General features: G+C 47.3%; 1 protein-coding gene across 17 annotated transcripts in view; it reads right to left on the reverse strand.

Annotated features, from left to right (window-relative positions):
- Window positions 1-18,090, reverse strand: part of LOC135325126 (transcription factor 4) — a 208,706-nt gene that overhangs the window by 135,379 nt on the left and 55,237 nt on the right. For 14 of the 17 annotated variants that reach the window (XM_064502719.1, XM_064502715.1, XM_064502717.1 and 11 more), the window contains 2 exons: window positions 9,497-9,558; window positions 7,569-7,665 (listed from right to left, as the gene is read on the reverse strand). The exons of the other annotated variants lie outside the window; for them this stretch is intronic. In XM_064502719.1, the coding sequence (XP_064358789.1) occupies window positions 7,569-7,665; window positions 9,497-9,558 (159 nt within the window). The remainder of the gene's footprint in view (window positions 1-7,568; window positions 7,666-9,496; window positions 9,559-18,090) is intronic. 17 annotated transcript variants of the gene reach the window in all.

Raw genomic sequence — 18,090 nt, forward strand, 5'->3', positions numbered from 1 at the left:
GCCTTAACTAGAGAGCATAACAAAACCATTGTTTTTGCCTGTTTAACGGACCATGACTAGAGCAGCTATGTAAATGACCTAGTAATTCAACAAATTTGTTTTGTTTCACAGATTTTCCCACATGTATGCTTTCCAGCTGTAATGCAAATCTACTCCACATCCAGACCAGCCGTCCCCCCAGAAGCGTGCCTCTGCCTCTAAGTGCATACTCACTAATTGTGTGACTGCAGACACCTCTGGAAAAGATGAGGATTGTAACTAATTCATAAACCAAGAACACTTTTTAAAAAATGTGCCTATCGATGGTGTTCCTGCTTGAGTAAGAGTTTCTGGGAATTTATTTCTTTCTCCTCTATGAGTATTTTAAGGAAGCCACTTACACTTTCCTTTTAATGTTCAGACAGGTGTGAGCTCAAATTCCCTCTCCCACTGATAGCTCCACTGGAGAACGGCAGCAAATTCCTATTTGAAAGCCGAACTCAGTTAATCTATATAAAAGGCAGAAGCTCATTAACCACTAAAATACCTTATGCTATTTTAAAAGCCTTAAATTAAAAGCTTTAACGTTGTTAGAAGCTGTTTCTCTATTAATGTGTTTGCGATGCAGAAAAGCGCAGTGCCCGCGAGTGCCTCAAAACAGAGCCTCGGAGCGAGCTGTGCACAGGGAGCCCGCGGGGCAGCTGCCGCTTTGGTTGTGTCACTCCTGACGGGGCCGCGACCGAATCCTGCACCCCGGCTCCCCGGGGCACAAATCACCTCACCCCACTCCTCCTGCGTGGCTTTGAGCTCAGGGACTGCAGGCTGCACGCGCCGATTCCCCCGGTCCGGGGCCACCCTCGGACCTGCAGTGTCTCCAGGTCTGCAGAAGGCCATCGCCAGAGGAGAGGGTTTGACTATTAGCACGAGCAACTTCCCTCCCTGTTTACTGAGAGAATAATTTCTGCCAATATTTTGCAAACTTGCAATCCATTGTAATTCGCACTCCAAATACAGATCAAATACATTTGCAGTTCAAACGAGAAATTTTCACACAGCTTTGCTCTATGCCATGCTACGCAGAATACAACTGTCGCACAAAATAACTTATTAAAAATGCTTGGACTTGTTTAAGAACAAAATACAATGGAATGTAAACTTCACTGAAAACTATGTAGTACAAAATAATATTTCAATTCTTTGCTCAGTACGCAGACATTAATTGCCACAGTCTACAGTTTCTATTTATACATCTGCTGCTCGTTCCCCAAATAAATGGAAATGTCCTTGTAATTTCTTTTCTTCGAGACTGTACGAGAGGCTCGGGCTGAATGCTGAAGTTCAGCATCCCGACTGGCAACGCGTGCGAGATTGACTTGCTGCAAAATTCATTAACTCTTGATTGGGAAATGTGACATATTTATATCTATATTTACAAAATGCTTTTCTGCGCAGATTTTTCCTATTAATTTTGTACATTTGCAACTGCGACAGGAGAGAAGCAGCAGTCATATTACATGACAGGAACAGCTATGGGAGCCAGTGTCTTCTACAAAGCATTTTTAAGGCATCTTTCAAGGCCTCTCTCGACAGCGAATCAAGTGAATTTCGCTGTGGCTATCTTAGAAAGCAAAAATGCTCCATGCAACCTCCTCGGGTCTCAGCCTTGACATGCCACGTGATTCAACTAAAACTGTTGCTCTGGGTCATCCAGAGGCACTTCTACTTTGTTGTGAAGAAACCACTAGACTACTCTAGAAGAAAAAGGCTGGAAGAAATCTTTTACAGCTCCTCCTATGTAGGATGGAACATGAATCGCAGAATGGCTGAGGTTAGAAGGGACCTCTGGAGATCATGTAGTCCAAGCCCCTGCTCAAGCCTTAATTTATATGTAAATTAGGTATATGTCCAGTCAGGAACAGAAAAGACCAAGTCTGAAATTAGTTGCTGTTTTCTAATTTGATTACTGGAGATTTGTTTATGGTGACCTGCTCTGAGAGTTTTCAAGGGTGCACTTTTATTCCCAGATTAGCTCCATTTTTGAGTTTGGGGGACATTCATAAATGAGAGATTTTGGTTGGTGAAACAACTCTAGATTTGGCAAAAATATTCAACAGATATATCTTATTGGATTCAGATGACATTTGAAAACCCTGTCTCAGATCTTCCAGTGATCTCAGCAGAGGTCTTCTGTACTCACGAGGGGACCGGAGGAACAAATCTAGGCTGGTGGGCAGGTATCTACATAGAGCATTCAAACACAATGGTTGGGGTGAGTTAAGTGGGTTAAACTCTCCTGGGACAGGCCACGCGGGGCCGAGGGGTAAGGAGGGCGTCTGCCGACGGACAGGGATGCCTGCAGGCACGCACACACAGCAGGCACACAGCCACCCCGGGTTGACCATCAGCAGATGTATCTCTCGGGATGAGTGCTTGACATCCCACTTCGGGGTTTTCCCTTTATAAGCCAAATAACTCAAAGCTGGCAGCTGAAACCAGGTTTTCAGGCCTTCCTCTCAACGCCCCAGGACCTGCCGCTCCCACCTCTTGCCGCAAGCCGGAGAGAGCTGCGGTCACCAGGCAGCACTCATGGTGGTGGGATCTGTTTTCTCCAGGTCACACCTGGGATGTATAAAAACAGCGATGCTGCCTGTAGCACTGCACATTCTCACTTTTCCACCTATGAACACCTGAGAAGTCAAAGGTCTTCTCGTAGCCTAGCCACACCACACTGATGTCTCCTTTTTGCATTTGGCCATCATCATAATCCATGAGAAACCATGGTCCTTGGTCCACCTCCCCCCGGCACTATTTCACCTAAACCAATACTGCGTTTGTACGAAAGGGCCTTCCCTATGTGGAAATGCATGTTCAGATCACTCTAAACATCTTCCACATAGTGGGAAAATTTCTGAGCGTTCAGCAGCTGGGAGATACTTGACAACGCTCTTCTCTTTCTGGAAGCACTCTTCCGTCATGCATCATCCATTCACTGCTTTCTCCTAAAAATGCAGGTGCTCTGTTGTGTCAGGTGTATACTAACATAAAACACTTGAAATAAAAACTGGAGTTTGGGATTTCCAGTTCTTTGATTTCTTAAGCCCTTTCTCAATCTTTTTAGTTGTTATATTCAGACTTTTTGTTGTTACAACTCATCTTAGTTAATGTTATGGATAGCCAGACAGTCACAGATTTTTATGGAAAACAGTTCTGCTTGTCATTCTTGAAATTTCACCTTTGACTGATATTTAAAAAATTGTCACGTTTCTTTTTATATGTCACATGTTACTTTCTTTTGCAAATGTAATAAAGTCCTGTCTTCATTCTTCTTTCCACTCTAAGTTGCCAGCTTAGTAAGAGGCCAGTTGCCTCTTATTAATACTAATGAATTATATTGCTCCGAGAAGGCTTTAGGAAATTACAAGAGAAGAGCAGACGATGCTAAGATAAAGAGGTGGCTACCGCACGTGCGTGCTCCTCACGTGGGTGCCCACTATGAAACATCGCAAGCGCGATGTCCCCAAGTGGTGGCATTTCTGATGTCACCGAACACAGCGAGAACTGTGATGCCGGCAAATAAAAATGGCCTGCGGAGGTCTAAGACGCAACCATCACCTTTTGTATCTCTAATCTACAACTGAAAATCATGGAACAGGTTTTTTTTGATATTTCCCTCGCTGTTCCTCGAGCACCTTAGCTTCCGCAGCTGCAAAAGGGAACTGAAGCCACCTGACAGAGTGAAAAAGGATTAATGGTCGTGACAGGCCAGGCACTAACCGACAAAATCAAAAATCTGCCAGGATGAAATGTAACCTCACTTTAGGAAATGTTGAAATCATTTCTGTAGAAGGTTAAAAAAATAATAATCAGGCTGAGTCAGATACACAGCATGGAAAATTTCACCCCAAATGTTTATAGTTTAGCAATTGAAAGCAGGGCCTTATAATGCAGTGTTGGGTAAACTGAACTATCTGCACAAATTCCAGTTCTACTTATAATAACAGTAACAGAATCAAAGCTGTGCAGATTAAAAACAAATACCACAGCAGTATTCACAGAGAGACAAGTGCTATCATAGCATTAAAAATAATATTAAAAATTGGCATGTCCACGGAGTGTCCTAGGAACTCAGGATGTTTTCCAGACGGTAATTTATCACCTCTCACGATACCCGTGTGAAACACACAGCAGATGCACAGAAAGGTCCCGCTGCGCACGACGGTGCAGGGCAGGGGCCGAGCTTGGGCTGGGTCCGGCCGCCCGGGCTGCCCTCCAGCCACCGCACCAGCGCTGATCCCGGGAGCCAGCACCACCTTCCCGGGAACGCCGCGCGCAGAGGAAAACCACGACCTAGGGGGTTTATAAAGAAAAGGGAAGAAGGCGTAGGAAAAATAGGCAACTTGCGATGCAGCCCCTGTCCCTGGCATATTCGAAGGGCCAGCGCTCCCCACCGCGTGCCCGAGCCGTGCCGGAGCAACGCGGAGCAGAGGCGGGATGAGGGGAGGCGTTCCCGAGGAAGGAGCTGTTCCTGCGTTGTGTTAATGCTCGGCTGGATCTCTTCTGCCTTTTGTGCTTAGCCACAGCAAAAGGAAACAAACACTTGCCAAGATTTTGTCTTCACGTACTATGTCTCCACATTGACCAACTCCTATAAAAACTAAGAGATGCGTATACAGCAGCGCAAGCCCTTTTAGAGAGTCGCAAAGCAGTATGAAAAACAGAAGTTTCCTAGCCTGCCTTTCGGTCAGTTAGTAGATTAGGGACCTTTTCAATAAGGTCTATAAAAATGATAGTGTGAACACGAGAAATATCTCAGGCGAAGGGGAGAAATACACACAGTGTCCATGCAGAGGAATAAAGAATGCCTTTAATATTCTTCTCCGGGCAGGCGGCCGTGAGCGCGCGGCAGGCCACCGGTGAGACCCCCTTGCAGCGGGCCACCACCGCGCCGGGCAGCCCCTCGAGCGCGCCGGGCGGGCGTCGGGGTGCCGAGAGCGCTTCCAGGCACCGCAAACCTAAATACTCCTGGTAGGCAAACGGAGGAGAGGAACTGAATTACAATGAACCAGCAGCTGTCACAACATGACCACAGCAACCAAATCAAAATATCAGCCACCAACCCAGACGAGATTCAAAGGTCACCGCATAAGCCAGCGGCTTTCTTCGACGGCGCCCGAAACCTCCGGCTAATCCGCGCAGTGAAATGCTCCATTAAGCGACAGGGGGGTCAGGAACAAGTTACCGAATATTAGCAAATGATTTAATGTACGAGCAGGTAGGTAGGAGGATAAAAACGTTCGCAGAGAAGGAACCTGGGGACGGAGGAGACCGTGAGAAATGACGCAGGGCTGCAACGCGCACCGTGCCCCGCGCTGCCACCGTCCAGCCAGGCTTAACTCCGGGCCCAGCAAGCCCTCTCCTCTCGCCCGTAGGAAAACAAGCCATACCTAGAGGAGTGCCTGGGCTCCGGAGACATACAGAGAAAACGGTGTTTCGACGTATTGAGGAGACATTCAGAGCAACGTGCGTAGCTCTGCCGGTTCCCTCAGCTACCCGCCACACGGCTCCGTGGGAAGCCTAACGCAGAGACTCCCTACTAGGCTCTGCCCACTTAAAAACTTATTTTTAAAATAAATATTTGAAAAATAAAATGTGCAATGTAAACCCGCATTTAAGCAGAATGTGTCTACAACTGCTTGCGGTTCACAGGTGCAGTGTCACTGATAACTACCCCCAGGTAGGGCAAAACCCTTCTTGCTCGGAAAACTGCTCTCTGCAAAGCTAACGTCGCACGCTAGCAGCTCACCCTGAGAACGGTTTAGATTAGGCCAAAGCAAGGCAAGTGCAGGCACATGTTTACCCGGGGAAGACAGACACGAAACCACCGACACCCAAGGCTGCCTGGAGCATCCCCAAGGAGGGCCCCGGCCGGCGGCGCAGGGCGAGAGGGCACCCGCTGCTCCCGGGCTCCCCGCTGCTCTCGGCAGCAAGCAAAGCGCCCGAAAACGAAGACACCCGCATGAAACACTGCGGTGACGGTGGTTTTGTAGCCACATGCTTCTCCCAGACCAGCACTGAGAAGAAAAGCAGGCAAAATCAAATACACCATCACTGGTAATTCCTTCCTGCAGAATGGATAATATTCATCACATAACTATCCAGCCCAGACCTGGCTTAAGCATTAATAATAATAATGTGATGACAGATAAGAAATATTTAATCGACATAAAAATTACTCTGTTTAAAAGCTATAAATTCAGAAGCAACACGCTAAGGTCCTCGCTCTGCCGTCAGACGGCCTTAAATCAGGAGCAACTCCCTCTAAGCCGAGAGGAGCAGCCCAACTTCCAACGGGTGCTCACACGGCGCCCGGCTTCAAACCGAGCGAAACCACTGGTTTCCCTAAGTCTGGCAAAACGAGTCACAGAGAGGAACGAGATTTCTCCGCCACCCAAGGGCAGAGGAGAGGGAGCAGTTGCAGTGACTCAAGCCCGAGGTGGGACTGGGAGGCATCGGGCGGTGCGGCGGGTTCGCAGCGGTCTGCGGCCGTGCGCAAGCGTCTCCGCACACCACCTAAGCCCGTGGCGTGAGTTGGGAAGGGAGTGTTGAAATCCCCGTGCTTTTCTTGGCTTATACAGGACCCCGTAAAACTGCTGTAACCATGCTTTGTACGTGAATACACACAAATGACTACAAGCTCCAACATTGTCCCATATGTTAAACAACTCACAAATATTTCCCAATATTAAAAAACAAGTCATATTTTAGGGGCATGTATTAGAGCTGAAGAATGATATATCACAGTCACAGCACCGTGTTTTTTTTGGCTTGCATACAAGCCTTTAAAGCAGAGCATTTGCTTAGTTCATTGACAACTGCAGAAGAAGGGTGTGATCTTGGCCAAGCACAAGCATTACTAATATTTTTACATCATATATTTACTTTAACAAAACTCATTTATCAACCATAATTAAGGAAAGTAGCCATCACTCACTCTACGAATAATTACAGCCGCTCTTCATGCAGTTACGGCATTTGCTGCTAAATTAAATGGCTATTGGGGGGTGTCAAAGCTTTCCCGCGCGGTGGACCAGTTGCAGCACCCTCCTCCGAGCACCCCAACCCCACAAAAACCAAGGGCTTCCCCGGCCCCCGACCACTGTTCATCTCTTCCCTTCTGCCAACACAGATTTACATTTTCAGCCGTCCTTTTCTACCTCAAAAGTCCTGTTCAGAATACGCTCTTATTTTCTTTGCCAACGGGTCCCGTCTTCAAAAAGAAGATGCACAAAGACGTACAAAGATGATGTTAAAAAGAACTGTACTTTACCAAAAGTATGTTTTACCTCTTCTGGCAAAAACTGCAGTTACTACTTCCAACGTCATCTACGCCTCACAGCCGGCAAATACAGCGCGCTCCGCAACCGCCGTCGGCGGGTGCTCCCGGACCACACGGCACCGACCGCAGCCCCGCTCCCACCCGCCGGCCCAGGACCCCACCCCGACGCGGGGGCGAGGGATTTTCCTCCTGGTTCACTTATCTCCACTCTACTTTCAAAACCACAGGCAAGGTAGGAAATGCAGGTTCTTACTTTGTATTCGGGAATTGACAAAAGGAGGAGAGAGATTGTCATGTGAGCCAAGGTCTCTGCTCGCCATGTGATCATAGTGAGTCCCATCGCCATAGTTCTGTTAACAAATCGGGAAAAACACAATTTTACAAGCTAAACAGGCATTTCTCAAAACCTACAGGTCCGTATTTCCCCTCTGCGCTTTACACCAGCCGTAAGAATTACTAATCCTTTCATTTTTTTCCTCTATTGATTCTGCTGGAAGTGATGTGTTCCAGAAGACTTTTAAAGCTGTTTCAAATATTTATTTCATTAGTAATTGACTTTGGGTTGTTCTGGGGATAATCCTGAAGCGGTGATTGATAGGAGGTTCCTGGAATTCTGTGCTGTGCAGTTCAACAAAAAACCTTCCCTTAACATTGCTAATAACATCTGTAAAAACAGAAAAGGAGTATTTCTTTGAATGCTTTGTTTTTTAAATCTAGTTTTTATGTATAAATTTGCTGCCTTAATCACCTCATCGATGTACACATGGACTCACCTATAAATAAAATTCCACAATTTGTGTCACACTGTTTGGGTGTGAAAAGTTACCTTTCACTGAAGAATAACCCTCCGTGGCACTAGTATTTATGCATGCAATTTGGCAAGTCACTGACGAACATCACCTGCCCCTTCTGTCCCGGGCTGGGCAGCTCCTTCCCTCCCCTGGCAGTACCGTGCTGGGTCCCTGATTTTTGAAAGTCTTCTGCCACTCAGTCACTAGATTAGCAAAATTTTAAATTTAGCTACAAATATCAGCCATGCAGAGCAGTTACATAATGTTTTCTTTCTTCTGTGCAGAATAACTCACAAGAAACTAATTCTTCCAGCGTGGAAATACCATCGTCATTTTACAAAGCAGGAAATACCGCGAGGTCAGGCTGTTTGCAGAACAACTGCCCAAGTTCCTGCACAGTCTTGATTAAAACTTCAGAACTCTTCCCAGGCTCATGCTCTTTTCTTTATATCCCAAAACTTAATTGTACACTCACATTCAAGTTTTTGCATGCATAAATAATTGTGTGTGCAAATTTAGAATTTACTTTTCAAAACATTTTTCCCTAGGAAGCAATACAAGTGTCAAGCAAAAAAAAGGGATAAAAATAAAACTGACAGATGTGTGGGGTAATGACGTAATGGATGCTAAACAGGACGGAAGAAGAAAAGGTGACCGGCCTCCCCCCCGCCACGGTGGGCCGGACGCTGCCCCGCCGCACAGAAGCCGGGGTAGCGCGAGCGCGCTCGGAGGTGCCGGCCGGCTGCCCCGGGAGAAGGCACCGACCCGGGCTGAGCAATAAAACCTCCTTTTCCCTCCCCGGGCAGACACGCCGGGGCACTGAACTTCAGGCAGCAGTGCTTGCAAGCTCTGATCCTCCACATTAATTAGAAAACAATTAAAAAGCAATTTAAGCAAACTCTTTAAGTGCGGGCATACGTAAGAGCGAAGCCACTTTTTTGCTGGAGCACGCGGAGCGGGGACCCTGGGTCCGGGAGGGCCGGGGAGGCCTGCTGCAGCCACGGCCGAACCCCACGGCATTGCAGGTGGGACGAAAGTCACAGCGGACAGATCGAGTCCGAGCAAATCGCGGGCACGGGGAGCCGCCGGAAAGGCACCGGTACCCCTGCGCACCGAGCCGCGGCCAGCGCGATGCCGACAGCGGCCGCCCCGGCGGAGGGGTTCGTTAGCACCCCGCGACCGCTGAGCGGTGGTGCAGCTGGGGCCAAATGCAATCACAGGATCGGGTTTGAATGTAGAAAAAAAAAAAAAGCAATTTTAAAGAGAGGGCAGGCTACGGCCAACTTTGCATGCCCGTTTTCTATGCAATCAGGTGTAAAACTCATATTTAAGATCGTAAATTTACATATGCAGGAAGTCTGGTTTGGGGAAAAAGATTAGATATACTTACCCTGGATGGACTAGGATGTCCTGTATTCCCCCAGGACCCTGAGCTAGTTCTGTCTTCTACATCTAGGGACAAAAAAGTTCTTTAGGCTTTATTGCAATAATTCTTTCCTTTTGTATAGGCACTTTTAAATTAATGTTTCAAATTAATCTCCTGTTGCCTTTAATTAAGAATCAGGCACAGGGCTACTACGATGGTAGTGGCTTCTGACCCACCGCTTAAATTAACTCATTTAAATGCACAGCAGAAATGAACTGGACCCTCAGGAACCTGAGGTTTAAACATAAAAATTACTGCAGTGGCTCAGTGTTTCTGGCGAGTTTAAAAAGTGACTGTACTGCACCAGTTAAAGTTGGACCAAAACCGTCAGCACAAACATTAAAAAATAAAACATAACAAAACAGATAAAAGTTTGAAGGTAAAGTAAGGCATAGTCAGGGTAAACGCAACTCGCTTTGCTTTATCTCGGCTTCCATTTCCTAAAAGCACGTAAGCACGCATCTGCACCTCGGTTCAGTCAAGGAAAGAAAAGCACATTTTAAACCGCTGCACATGGGGGATGTTTCTCCTTTTTCTTTATCGCTTGATAGCAAATTCACTGCAATCACTGGGAGATCTTCCAGCAACTCTGCCCGCTCCGTTTCCGGGCGCTTTAACCGCTTCCCCTGCTTTTGAAAGAGGGTCTTCAGGAAGGATGGATGCACCATGGTGAGCCCTGGACGAAGGGCGCTAGCTGCGGCCTGCAACAGCAAACCTTCCTCACCAAACACCCGGCCACGAAGACACTTTGCATATGAACGCCCTCCATCTTTCCCGGGATTTTCCCGGGATTTCTCCTGTGGCTAAAAGCGCCAGGGCTGAGCGCAGCGGCAGCACGGCAAGCCCAGGTTGAACCGACCCGTGGGAACAGCCCCACCAAACCCCCCCTCACCCCGCGGCTAACTCAAGTGAACAAGATCATTGACGCTCCAAGTCAAGTGCATCCTTCAGCGTGCTGATGGACTGGACCCAACTGGTGGAATCCATCGCGTATTTTACATAGGGTATCGTGAAATTTGACCGACATCAATCTACGACAGCATTATCGTATATTAGTGTTATTTCCCAACTTACTCCTATGTATCCTCCAGCGACCTAGCGAGATCGTACCACTGCTTGCCTTTTGCCATGCACAACAGCAGCGCTGCGCACAAATTAACCTAATTGGAAAAACGCGTCTTGGGCGGCGGTGGCTAGAGGAGCGTTCCCGGCGGGTCCCCGAGCGCACGGAGAGGTGGGATCACTCGCCCGACGGCCAGCCCTGGGGCCCCGCATCTTCCGCACCCGAACGCTGGCGCAGAGCGATGCTCCCCCTCAATTACGGCTCGATAACAGATGAATGTGTTAATAGCACAAGACACTCTTAGGTAAATATTTAATTAAGCCCCAGAAAAAGAAAGAAAATGTGTATCATTTACCTGACAGATCAGATCAACCATTCTATTAGGTTAATTAGGCATATTTTTAAAAAGCATTTGTGTTATGTAACAGGCAATTAACTCTTCAGAGCCTGGTCCGTAGCCTGCTAAAACCCAACGGATGGTGCCCATTGACTCTGACGGGCATCGCACTGCCCGGTGTGCTGGTGCCAGCTGGCACGCTCCCGAAACGCGGGGCCATGCTGCGAGCACTGCCGTCGCGCCCGCCCGGCACCCGTGTTGGCGAACCGCTCCCTTCTAGCAGCTCCACTTACTAACACCCTGGTTGTGTGAAAAATTAGCTCACGCTGGCTCACGGCTAGTGCTAGGGGCAAGATTTGCAGGGCAGTAAAGCTTCTCGGGCTGCTACCGTGCACATACAGTGCGCCGGGCACGTCCAACAGCCCACGGAAACGCTCGCCCGATGGCCACGCTACGTGCACAGCCACGGCACGCGGAGGGAACCCCTTACACGCTTGCAGCTGGACGCATCATTGTATGGCTAGCCGAATTGCTGCCCAGTCGTCCTGTTTTGGTACTTTAAGACGTGGAGAACGGCATGGAGACGCCGTCCTGCTCGCTGGAGCATACCATGCCAGGCGGAGATTAGGAGACTAACCTCACGCAATAATTACTATATTTGCCTAGACTGCAACATCTCTAGCAGCCTCGAATTTGTCTGAAAACCTCCTGCCCTCCACCTCACATTAACTTGAGCCCATATAACGCTGAAGTTCTTCCTCCAAAGCCAGAAGTTCTGGGCTCTGATCGGGAAAATGAAAAGCAATGACTCTTGTACCTTATCTTCAGGGGTCGTGTCTTAGCTTTCGACCAATTTTCTTTGTATTTAGACTTAAATGTGCAAACTACACTATATTACTCTGCAAAACATCAATGAGAAGGCTTAATTAAGTAACACTGACAGATAAATCCATTTCTTTCGCAGTAATCAAATCAAAGCAGGTTGACATAACACAGGAACTTAATACAGTTATTCCCTTGTAATTGGAAAAAGGCCCTTTACTTCTCATTAAAGCAATCTTCTGGGTATTGGCATAATAAGAAGGCTCAGGGCTTTAATACTGCCCTATAAAAGCCCCAAGATACAGACCCCTTAAGCAAACATGCCAGATTATCTAATTCCTTGATCACAGTGGAACATGTAGTTATTGTTTTAAACTACTAATTCTTTATCTCAGCTACAGTCAAAAAGGAGGAACTCAGTCTAAAACACACATCATGGAGCTCCATAAAAATGCAGGCTCTAGCTGGGAAGAAAGATGTATTCTTTAAACAAACCTAGTTCTTCAGCTGGGAAATTGAGAGCTCACCAAGATGGAAATTATTCTTAGGCATAAACAGGTATGAAGAGTAATAAAATATAATTTGATTGCCTTTGTGAATTTGTTGAAAAATAATTTTTCCTGTATTTTTAAGTGGAAATGAAACCGGTCAAAGTCTTCCCACTGCTGCTGCTGTTCATACCATGGCTGTCTCCCGCTGCCCTCTGCTACCATACGGGAGGCTACAGCTGCCGACAAACCCTTAGCAGGGTCCAGCTTTCCTCTCGGCCTGCGAGGGGGATCTAGGGTGTCCCGGGGGCAGGGGCAGTGCTTGCGGGAGGGCTTATTCTGGGCACGACGCTCTCAAGCGCTGCGTTGCCCGTGGCCAGGAAGGGGTTACGCTGGGGTGCAGCGCTGAAGGGCTCCACGGACAGCCGGGAGCCTGCACCTCGCGGGCGGGCTCCTCCTCTCATTTATCCCATTTATAAGTATTCTTTTACTGTGATCCAGCGAGCTATCACCGGTCCAAAGCCAGCTAAATTATGTCCCCCATAAACATCACTCAACAGCACATTTTTCCTTCTGCAGAAAAGAAAAAAAATCTCAGTAATTACTAAATGCTTAATCTAGCCAGTTTACTAATAAATTTGCATGACATACATTGCAAGAAGGCTCGGAAGCTCCTAAGCCTAACTCTGCAAATTTATTTTGCACTCTGTGAGTGTTGCCCTTAGGAGATCAGGGCAGCCAAACCCTGATGCCACCGAAGTCGGTGCAGAACCCTCCCGAGACTCCTCCTCAGAGCTGGATCCGTCCCAGGCTGCAGGAACGCGCTCAGCTACCTGGGTCACTCCAGGATCTCCCTCCTATTAACCAGCCGCACTTAACCACAAGCATTAGGCACTGTGACATTGCAAAAAGCAAATCACGACAGACCAATCTGGCCAGTTTTTCAGACCTTGATGCGTAAATGACTAATCAGCTATGGCTGAAATAAGGTAACCGAGCTCCATTCAGCATCTCAGAAATCCTATCTAAAAATAGTAAAACTGGAGTTCAAATGGGGTCAAATTTCTCTGAGCGTTTTAAGCAAAGGACCTGGAAAAACAGCACCGCAGTGAATCTAGACAAGCCGTGCAGTGCTGTGGACCGAGGTCGGCTAGATCCAACCCACGCCGTCTCTGTCGACGGTCTGGAAAAGCGGAGCTGCCGTCTGCATCGACTACCCGCCCGTCTCGGCAGGCACCGCGGGCTCGGGAGGACGCTAACGCCGAGGGGTGCGGGGACACATCCAGAGCACTTCTTCTGGTGCCTACGGCAGCACCTGGGCAGCGTTTAGCAGCCCAAGCCCACGAAGATGCTCCAGACAGCCCCCACCCCAGCCACCGCCGAACCCCCCAGGCATTTCCACGCGTTCTGGGCAGCCCGTGGAGGTCTGGAGCTGGGACCACAGCTCCCTCGGCACCTAAACCCACCGCTGAGAAACGAGGCAGAGGGAGGCTCACGCCTGGAAAAAACCATAAACTCCTCTTTGCAGGGACAGTCCACAACCAATATTTAGAAAATCATCCAAAACCGTAGCAACAACATGAGACAACAAACTAGATGACTCTGAAGCACAATTTTCTTTGAACCTCCAACCACCACCAATAGCAAACTTGGTGGTTTTCTTGGTTGCAAATGTGGTTCGTGTATGTGAAATCCTAAACATGAAATCCTGAAATCATAGGCTGGGAAATCATATTCTCCTGCTTCACTCTGGTAAACAGCATCACGGATACTACTGCCACTCCACACCCAGAGAGAGATTTGAAAAAAAAATAAAGGAAACAGGAGAAAACTCAAAGAGTAGCAAAAGTAATTAAGAACGGCATATCAAAATTATTAATGAACTGCTTCGTAAGAGAGGTGTCACACGAAAGATGATACCTATGAGAACGAGCAATATGAAAAGAAATACGTTCTTCACGCTAAGGCAGATAAAGCAATGGCCATCTAGCAGCTACACGAGGTAATAGGAGAAATGAGGGCAAAGTGGCTGGTTTGCTCTTTGCTAAAGCAGAGCGATCCCTGCCCCGCTCCCCGCGCACAGCACCGAGCGCGATCACCATCCCGTCCCTGCCGCGAGGCCGAGCTCGTCCCGGCCGTCCCTGCTCCCTGCACAAGCCGAACAGCCCGGCCACGCCGCTCACCGGAGGGCCTAGAAAACAGACATGCATCTGTACACACGTATTTCCAAATGCTCCAGCAGCAAAGCGAGCAGGAGGAGTGAGTTCAGTTTGCTTTCATTGGCCAAACCTCCTCGCCACGCAAAAGCAGAGAGCAAAAGTCCCCCCTTACGGGAGCTCTGCAATCGATTTCAGTGAAGACTAAAGTGTCACCTTTGTTATTTGTGCTCCCTTAATCCAGGATCAAGACTATTGCATGCTTAAAACAGCGATACGCAGAGGAGCAGCAGAACCCAAACCACGACTGCTGCTGGCTGCCGTAACACCAGCGCTACGCGAGCAGGCTGGGCTCGCAAGCGCGGCAAAACCCGGCCTCCTCCGTCAGCTTCAGAGCAAGAAAAATACGGAATTATGTTTGTTTAACTTTTCTGTGGCTCAGTGCTAGATGATATTCTTTTAAAGGCTCTGAATAAACCGCAAGTCAAGCCAAAGATAATTCTTGACAAATTGGAATTTCATGTATGTAAGTGCAAAATATTATTTATTGTTATAGTTATTTGTGTTCGTAACTCAGAAATAGAGCTGCACTATTGTAATTACAAAACACTGTAACACACTTGGAAAACACCTTAACACATAAGAGCACAAAAGTGCTTAAACCGATGACTTCTTCTCTTTTGTGAATAGCTAGAATATATGCTTCAGAGATGCTGAGCGCTCTGCCCTTGAGCACGTGTTACCTGCACAGCAAAGGGAAACTGGTGCGGAAGATCACAGTTAAAGGAAGACCTCCCAAATCTGTGCTGGTGAAGGGTGTCAAATTACTTAAGAAACTTTTCCAAGCAAAAAGGTACAACACCGTAGTCAAAATTAATACCTATGCCTTAATCTCCTTGAAAATGCTGTAGTATGCTCGCATTGGGAGAAGATGCCAGGGAGAACGCTGCAGTCTCTCCAAAGAGCTGAGGGCTTCTCCGACCTTGCGGCACCAGGTGTTCCTCCACCGACCGCGACCCACGGGGGAAGGCGGGTCAGCGCACCGGTCCGTCCCGGCGGGCTCCAACACCTTGGAAAAACCTTCCCAGGAGGCTGTGTGCAGAAAGAAGGTAACGCCAAGGGCAGGGCATCACAGCATACCAGCTGCCTTTCTGATCATTTTAGCATGGACAATCAAATATCCAGCTAAAAAATACGAAACATCAAAAACGTAAAAATAAAATACGCCAAAATATTGAAAGTGTATGGAAAACTGTGGTCTGTTTGCACACCAAGTATTCCACTTCTGAAGTCAGCTGGCCGGTGTATCTTCACCCACATCAATGAGCCCTTTTGCTCGCTGGCCCTGAGAAGAGACTGTTGACTGTGCGGTGCTAACATGACCTAAAATGCACAGAGTAGGAAACGGAAAGACAAACATCTTCTTCCCATTTGAATTTTACCTTCAAGGGGAAAAAAAAGTATTTTAACCAATGTAAGTAATTTTATAGCGCATTTAATAGTCAAAAATAGCTTCAAATTAGAAGGAGAAGAACCAAGGTCTCCACACAAATAAAGAGACGTTTTTGTACACAGGGCATACTAGCATTTGCTTATCATTTCTCATCGCATCAATTACAGTTGTCAAAAATGAGAAGGGTGCAAAAATCCTAGACTCTAATTATGACTATCATACTTAGACAACTATGATTAACAGATATTTGGGGACTGCTATTACCTCTTTGTGCTCTGAAGCACCTCACTCAAACAGTAAGTCAGATCCTGCTGACACAAATTAAGCAAAACACCCCATTTTGTGGATTGAGACTTTTTCTGCTAATTACATGATGTTTTTCAAAAGATTTTTTTTTTTTCTGAGAGTATTATGTCTTTTAAGAACCAAGTGAAAAACGAGCTCAAAGAAGATGACCAAATACCGGAGGAGGATTAGAGATGCAGGCAGCGGGCCCGGGGCGGTGGGCTGCACCGCGGGACAGGTCGGGCGCGGACGAGGAGCGAGGGACACGCGGGCTGGGAAGCCCTTCAACGGCACCGCCCAGAAAGTGCAGGTAATTATCCTTTGCGGGACAGCAATGCAAAGACAGCACAGACTCGAAATGGGAAAATTCTCCTGCTTATTTGATAAACAATTTACCACTGGTTTGCTCAAGGGATTAGATACAAAGCTTTAGTTTTTTCCAAAGAAGTAGGACCAGCTGCCAGATATATACAATACACTTCAATAGCTTCTGTTAAAGCCACAAATAATTGGAAAATTCATTTGAATCAGATGGTCATTTTATTTTATGCCTGAATTTTAAAAGTCTCTACAAATAGCCATGGACGGTTTGAGGCACCACTTGACAGCATTTGCTATAAAACTTCACTAGTGTAAACAAACTAAACTGTTCTCAATCTTAATTCTCATAACAAAGAATTGCATTGTCCTGCCTTGGGATGAGATCATAAAACCTCACATTGTGCTTAGCTGAGTTACATAAGCTATTTTCGATTACACATATGACATAGACTTTGTGCTTGCAAGGACAGATGACTTTCACATATTCATTTCGTTTGTATTTGCATAATTCCAGCATTTAATCAGTTTTCAGCAGATCTGCTGAAAGTATAAACAGGTAGTAAGAAAAAGTTTAAGGTTCTAGTCTACCCAGTGCCATACTGCACTCTCCAGCTTATCCGGCTACTCAAGGTTTGGTTTTGTTTCGGTTTTGGACTGGTTGGGGAAGCGCTCTGGGGGAACGGGGCCCTGAGAAAAATGCATCGCTTCATGATCAGTTCAACCTGAGAGGAGAGAGAGATTAGCAGGAAAGTGGCAGTTTCTTTTTTCTCTTTTTCATTCATAAACTGAATGCGATTCATGAAGTCTGGTTGTCCGTTTCATTTACTAAATATTCAGAATTCCACACTGATGTTCAAATGCTTCGTTTTCACTGGAAGCCAATAACCATGACCATTTGTGGTCACCTGACACTGGGTAAGCTAAAGGACTGGCAGGTCTCGGTGTGAAGGTCTCCCTCCCCATGAAGCAGATGGATATTCCCCTTCCAAACTGGCAGCCGGGCAAAGCCAGAAGGGGATGATGGAGGCTTTGATAGACCCACCTAAGGCCTGGCCGCCTGTGACGGAGGCTGATTAGGAGACCGCCGTGGACTTGCAGGAGGGCTCCTGTGCAACCTTGCTGTTCTCCATGTCCAGCCTTGAGGACACGTCTTCCCTCTGTCATGTCTCCTGTGGTGGCATCGCTAGGTCCCTTTGCACCCTGCAATCCCTACAGCGCTCTCCTAACCGCAGCCCCTCCTCCGTCTTTGGCCAGCATCATGGGGCTATTTTGCGTGCTTCGATTTTAACATGTTTTTAGCGGCTTTCACGCTGGCCGCGCCGCCCGCATGTGCCTTGCTCCTTGGTGGGACAGTTCTGTGCTGAGCTGCTAAATAAAGAAATCGTTCGTTCTTTCTTTTCTGTTTTTTCGCTTGTGTTTGTGTAGTCTATAAAAACATGAGCTTTCTGAGGAAAAGCTGAGTGCCGCTGGACAACCCGACTTTCTGCGAGACGCAGCCGTGTGACAAGGTGTGCTGGAAACAAAACACGCGCCCAGGCTGAACAGAAAATCCTTCCCGAAATCCAAGTTCGGTGCCCAAAGCTGGGTGAGTAATTCCAGAGTTAGCCACCTAAAATCATCTTTTTTTTTAAAG

Source organism: Dromaius novaehollandiae, chromosome Z (assembly GCF_036370855.1).
Source record: "Dromaius novaehollandiae isolate bDroNov1 chromosome Z, bDroNov1.hap1, whole genome shotgun sequence".
NCBI lineage: Eukaryota > Metazoa > Chordata > Aves > Casuariiformes > Dromaiidae > Dromaius > Dromaius novaehollandiae.